This window comes from Rhamphochromis longiceps, linkage group LG5, assembly GCF_057381845.1.
Source record: "Rhamphochromis longiceps isolate RC_006_pf linkage group LG5, R_longiceps_female_GT1.1, whole genome shotgun sequence".
Classification (NCBI taxonomy): domain Eukaryota; kingdom Metazoa; phylum Chordata; class Actinopteri; order Cichliformes; family Cichlidae; genus Rhamphochromis; species Rhamphochromis longiceps.
Window position 1 is genome coordinate 36,031,598 of NC_140561.1, and position 6,478 is coordinate 36,038,075.

At 38.0% G+C, this 6,478-nt stretch overlaps 1 protein-coding gene across 2 annotated transcripts; it reads left to right on the forward strand.

The window, feature by feature from the left end:
* The first annotated feature begins 642 nt into the window (after nucleotides 1–642).
* tgm5l (transglutaminase 5, like) lies at nucleotides 643–6,147 on the forward strand. 2 transcript variants are annotated; one of them, XM_085407449.1, is made up of 13 exons: nucleotides 643–1,226; nucleotides 1,332–1,565; nucleotides 1,869–1,987; nucleotides 2,344–2,472; nucleotides 2,830–3,007; nucleotides 3,209–3,344; nucleotides 3,445–3,548; nucleotides 3,642–3,881; nucleotides 4,022–4,084; nucleotides 4,176–4,388; nucleotides 4,522–4,679; nucleotides 5,092–5,228; nucleotides 5,383–6,147. In XM_085407449.1, exons 1-13 carry the CDS (start codon nucleotides 1,001–1,003, stop codon nucleotides 5,534–5,536), a joined length of 2,091 nt encoding a protein of 696 aa, XP_085263575.1. In that variant the 5' UTR covers nucleotides 643–1,000; the 3' UTR covers nucleotides 5,537–6,147. The 2 variants fall into 2 exon arrangements, with proteins under 2 accessions (XP_085263575.1, XP_085263576.1); XM_085407450.1 differs by having other exon boundaries at nucleotides 4,179–4,388.
* Nucleotides 6,148–6,478: the final 331 nt, after the last annotated feature.

Sequence of the window (6,478 nt, forward strand, 5' to 3'; positions counted from 1 at the left end):
TAAACACAATAAGAGCAAGAAATGATCCTGCCTTGTATCAAAGTTTCAGGCTGTCGCAGCTCTGGGGGACATTTTCTTGGCACATTTTAGACTCCTTAGTACCAGTTTAGCATTGTTTAAATGCACGACCTATCCGAGTATTGTTGCTAACCATGTCCTTATCTTTATGACAATATTGTGCCCATTTTCAGCTGGCTGCTTCCAGCAGGATAACGTGCCATGTCACAAAACTGAAATAATTTCACACAAGTTTTTGAACATCCAACTCAACCTTATAGTCAACAAAATAAATAGTTAGTACCACCTCATACTGTATATGCAGAACTTTGTAATATAGTATTAGTCACATATTCAAATAGTGGGTGCATCAAACTAGCCGTTAACAAGTGTCATTCATTCAAAATCGTCAGAAAAAAGCCTCTCTGCAAATAAACTTAGAACACAATGTAAACAATAATATTTGGATAACAGACATGTATGTGAAACAAAATCTAGGACTTACGTAATAGAATCAGCCTTCAGTTGAATCCTGTGTCATAACATGACGTCTGAATGCAGATTCTATTGTGTGGAATATCAAAGTTTGTGGTCTATGCGACAGATATTAATCATTGAAAATCAGGTTTGCTAGCATCTGTTAACACTGAAAGGTACTGTTCTTGCCCAAGGCCTCGGGCCTTGGTAACAATTCAAGAAAGTCACACTGCGTTCTCCCCGCCTTCTGAAATGCTTAAGAAGGGTTGGGCAAAATGCTTATATAGCTTTAGTGGGCGATAGTGGAGTCATACAACGTTGCTGTGAGAAAGAGAGACTAAGAGATGGAAGGTGAGATTTCATCTTCAGAAATGCAAACTCTTTCACTCTTTTCTGTTCCTTACTATTCATTACTATTCATTTGTTATACAGAGCAAATTCACTCTTGATAAAGACTTTGATTATGATTTGATTATTACCATGATTACTGCTGTGCGTGATTGCCTTTTACTGTTACAGACAATGTATGATGTTGACAGTCTTTAATGTTTCTTTTTCTCAACTTGCAGACTTGAGGATAAAATATGTTGACCTGGAACAATCAGAAAACCTTGAGAGTCATAGGACGAATGGCTTCAGGAACACCAAATCTCTGGTGGTGCGGAGAGGAGCCCCATTTAAAGTCAGCGTTCAGCTGGAAGGGCGACCCTTCAACCCTAAGATCAATACTCTGAGGGTGAAAATCATGCTAGGTACTTTCCTGAGTATATTGCATGGATGCTTTTGTATACAAGTGGTCTAACCCACAATTTAAGGCTTTTGCTTGTGTTTCTAACATTCCTCAATTTTCCCATTAGGTAACCTGTATGCAGTAATGCCTGTAACCTTCTCCAAGAGCTCTTCCAAGTCCAGCTGGAATGCCTATATTGACCCTGAGGAGTGGAACCCTCTGAAACCTTCTATCTACATCTACTCTCCTGCCTCTGCCTCAGTCGGCTCCTACAGATTTCAGCTGTGTGTGCTTACTCAGGATGGCAAGAAAAGCTCTGCATATGGCAATTTCATCCTGCTCTGCAACCCCTGGTGTTCTGGTAAGTGAAGCAAAGTATCAGTGCTGGAGAATCAGATTTATTTTGGTAGCTTGTTGCAGCAACCATATATGTATCAGAATACATATATGGTTTGTGTGGCCTAACACACAAACCATATTGAAAATTACATTATTGTAGAATACATAATAAATTATTAATTACTTATTTTTAAGTATCTGCTACAGTACTATATAGGTCCGTGGACTGGATGATCTGTAAATCTCTTTGAAAATGTTGAATTGAACATGAATTGAAAATGTTAGTACACTGTGTGGTTCTAAATGCAGGATGTATTTCTTGCAGAGGATACAGTATACATCCCATTTGAGGATCAGAGAGAAGAATATATCCAGAGTGACTTTGGGTTGCTGTTTATGGGATCAGAGACAAACATTGTTGGAAGACCGTGGTCTTTTGATCAGGTAAGAAAGTCGCAAACTGAACACTAAGCAACTCAAAAAAAAAGTATTACCAGAAGATGTGCCTTTTAAATGAGGTATTATGTATGAGTGTATTATGTTTTATCAAAGTGCATAAAGATCGTATTCTCTGTAACACTGTTTTGAAAGATTCCCAGTGTTCACTTTCAGTTCACTTTAATAATTCTTCAAAACAATATTTGAAAATGAATAAATGTGCAAATTTTGGAGGATCAATGAGATAAAACATCTTAAAGTATGTGTGCACATAGTAAAATCTTGACCTTAAATCTGACTTCAAACCACCTGCTTAACAGGATGTACTCAAATTTTCTCTTTTCTTTTTTCTGCTTGTAAAGTATGAGTCTGGTGTTCTGGAGGCATGCTTGAATTTGCTCCAAGTCAGCCCTCAGCACAAAAAGAACAGAAAGATGGACTACCTGAACCGAAACAACCCCGTGTACCTCAGCCGGGTTGTGTCTGCCATGGTGAGTGTCAACAGATTCTGTCTAGCAACACAAATTCAACATTAACTAGCTTTACAAATTGTATGAATCACATTAGTTTTTGGATCTTGTTTACAATCTATTACATGAGCATCATTTCTACTTGTTAAACAAGCTTGGGCTTAACCTGGGACACTATGTTCTGCACATTGACACGATGAAGAGACACAGCCTTCAATGTTCTGAACACTAAATGTCACATGCAGCAACACTGTAATTATTACTGTAAAACTGCCAAGGCAACATGGAAAATTATGGGATGCCCAAACCTGTTTTGGCATCTTTGGCACGTGCTGTGCAAACAGTAAAAACTATACTTAAGTTGTGCTTTGTGTTTAGATCAACAGTGAGGATGACCGTGGGGTGCTGAAGGGGAACTGGACAGGCGACTTCAAACAAGGTGTCAGTCCCTCCATGTGGACTGGGAGTGGGGACATTTTGAGAAAGTGGAACCAGTCTGGTAACAGCCCAGTCAAGTATGGACAGTGCTGGGTTTTTGCAGCTGTCATGTGCACAGGTGCTTATATCTTCATCTTTTAAAACCTTATAAAAGCAAGTAACTTAGATCATGTAATTCTGGTCTTTGATAATCAGTTGTTCTAAATGATGCTATCATAATAAAGTGTTTTCATTCCTTTTTTTTTAACACCGAGTCATTTTTTCCATGACAGTGTTCAAATATTTTAACAGCGTTTTTTTTAAATCAATTGTGCTTCAGTTATGAGAGTTCTTGGCATTCCTTGCCGTGTGATCACAAACTTCAACTCTGCCCATGACACTGATGGCAACCTGGTGATTGAGGAATACTACAGCGCAACAGGGCAGAAGTTAAACCTCACCAAAGACAGCATCTGGTCAGTTTTATATTTTGCTTATAAACTGTATTATTTAACTACTTTAAAGACTTTAATGACATTTTAATGCTTAACTTTATCTTTTGTTGGACTTTAACAGGAACTTCCATGTCTGGGTGGAGTGCTGGATGACTCGTCGGGATCTTGAATCTGGAATGGATGGCTGGCAAGTTCTTGACCCGACTCCTCAGCAGAGAAGTGGAGGTGTGTGCTAAAAAAAGTTCTTAAACTTTTTCTTCCACTCTTTAATTCTTTGTGAACTTCTTCAAAACGGTCTTGTTTCTGCCATCATCACAGGAGTGTACCGCTGTGGCCCCGCACCAGTCAAAGCAATAAAGAACAAGCGTGTGGACCTGTTCTATGATGTCCCATTTGTCTACGCCAGTGTGAATGCTGATATCCATACAATCATCTTGGGCCAGGGTCAGGTGCTCGGGTTCAGCAAAGACACTGAGAGAGTTGGCTCCCTCATCTGCACTAAGGCTGTTGGGTTCCCCAGATTGCAAAAGATCACAGGAGATTACAAATACATCAAAAGTATGACCATAAAACTAGAATTCTGCTCATTGATTTGCACATTATGCAATTTAATGAAGTGATATATTGAACTAAAGTGATAAAGTGAAATAATAGCACTCTCACATACTCACATTTGTCTTTCTGTCTTTATAACACAGGCCCAACTTCAACACTTTCATCAAGAAGCTCTTCAAGTTCAGGTGACTCAACACTAAGAAGAGGTAATTTGTAGTTTTGAATGTATTCATCAGAGTTTATACCGATTTCTTTATAAACATATCTCTTCATGAGGACTTTTTCATGTTTATTCAGCAGGTTCATCCCAGGGAGTGCTAGTCTTCCTGACCCTGGACAAATCCCCCATTGTTGGGGAGCCTGTCAGCTTCAGCGTGAAAATCATGAACAAGCAGAATGTAGCCAAGATGTTGAAGATTCACCTCAATGCCCAGGCAAAAGAATACAACCACAGCCCCTCGGACACCTTCTGGGAAAACCACGGTGTCTTACAACTTGCACCTATGGAAGGTACATTTACTTTTCTCATCTACAACTAAAATAGTCACCTTTGAAGGACTGTTGTTGTTTTCAGAACTTAATCTATTTGGATTTGACTATTTATTTAACACAACCTAATTTCTGTGTCACTTCCTCTATCCAGTCAAGGTAGTGAGGCAGAAGATCCCCCTAGCACAGTATGAAGACGTGGTGGGGGATAACCTGATCAACCTTGCAGTTGTTGTGGAGGATACTGCCAGTCAGGAGAGAGTCCTGAGCTCAGAGGAGTTCAACATCACCAGCCCACAGCTCATCATACAGGTACTTTACAAAAATTCTCAATATTTCCTCCTTAAAGTTTCTCACATACAGACTTATTGCATCCATCAACTTAAACTTCTTTAAACAAATTAATTAATTAAACTTTATGTTTTTGAGCACAAATTCCAATGCTTTGATACCAAGTACAGGTTGCTATGTAATATTATAAGAAAGTATTTAAAGGGCATTCAGGATTTTCATATCTGATTTGATGATGCACCAGCTGTGAAAAAAATGCATCGGTGGTTTTGAAAATTTCTATAATATTTCTCCTTTTTGAATAAAAATGTAATCATATAGTTACAAGTATGAGTTGCAGACAGCAGATGTTATGTCATATTTATTAGCTTAAAGTTATATAATGGAGAACTTGAGGAAATGTTCTGGGTTTACTAATGTGTTTGTCCTTCAGGTTGCAGATGAAAAGTCCATCAAGCAACACAGCGAACAGACTGCCCTAGTGACCTTCATCAACCCATATTCTCACCCAGTCAGTGGAGTACTGACTGTAGCTGGGGCTGGGCTGCTCCAAGGCAAAGTTCAGTTCAGGTAAGAATGATTTTTTTTGTCTCATGGGCAATAATTAGAGGCGTGATGCAAAGTGACAGGACGTTTATTGTAGTCAGCCAATCTAAGTTACTGGAATAAATTTCTACATTTTGCAAACATTTTTTTAAAATAAGCTTTCTACATTTTCCTGCAGGATGCCCCCACTGCCTCCAGGAGGAAGAGCGGATCAGCCAATCCCGTTCATGCCCAACATGGTGGGAGAAAAGATGCTGCAAGCCAGCCTGTGGCTCACAAATATGAATGTCACCATCAGAGGCTTTAAGATGGTCTCTGTCAACAGTGTTTAGCACCTGCAGCCATGTTTCCTATGCTGTAAATGATGAATGTAAATATTATTTATTTAGCTATTTATTGTTTTTATTTATGTGTATATGTGCCATAAAAATTAACATTGATACCCAAAGATATATATTTTTTAATTTATTGTTGTACTTTTACCTTTATTTGAGAAATAAAATCCTAAAATGTTCAATTCTGTCTCATTTCTTCTAAAAGCCACACAGTGTATGAGTCTATCAGTGTCTTTATGTTACTACTTTTCTTGGCCTGAAGATGGTGATCTTTCCCCATAAAGAAAGAAAAGTCCCTCGAGTGATTTTGTGCATGGAAAACTTTAAAATTCCTTTTTAGGTTTATGTCATGTAGATTGATTAGAATGTGTCTATAGATTGAGCAACAGTGAAAAATGAGATGAAACTGAACTCACCTTTGCCCTCAGTGTAATTAATTTATCTTTATTCATCTACTTCAACTGTCTGTCACAACAAGTTGGCAACAAAGCATTATATACAGATCATTGCTAAGCTGACAGGCAGTGTAATCGGCACATGCACAATCATACCAGTCCAACTATATTACAAACAGGTTATTAGGAACTTAATGACAGTAAAGAAAACAATATACAACCCATGATTAAAGGTAAAGATTCATTCAAGCACCAGCCTATAATACAGCATCTTCAAGCCAACTCATCAAAACTTTTTGAGCAGATTTTTGGTCTTTAACTGTGATTATTGTTTTATGCAGAGCTCCCAAACTATTACCGTACTGTATTGTAAAACTGAACCAGTAAATAGCTCAGACTGTAAAGCTGAAATGCAGACTATTTAATAGCCCCTACCTTTAAGAGAATGGTATTTAACATTTATTACTAAAAATCACAATATCAGAATTCTTGCTTCTAATTTTGTCTTTACAACATTAATGGCCAGTAAAAAAACTTGTTAAGT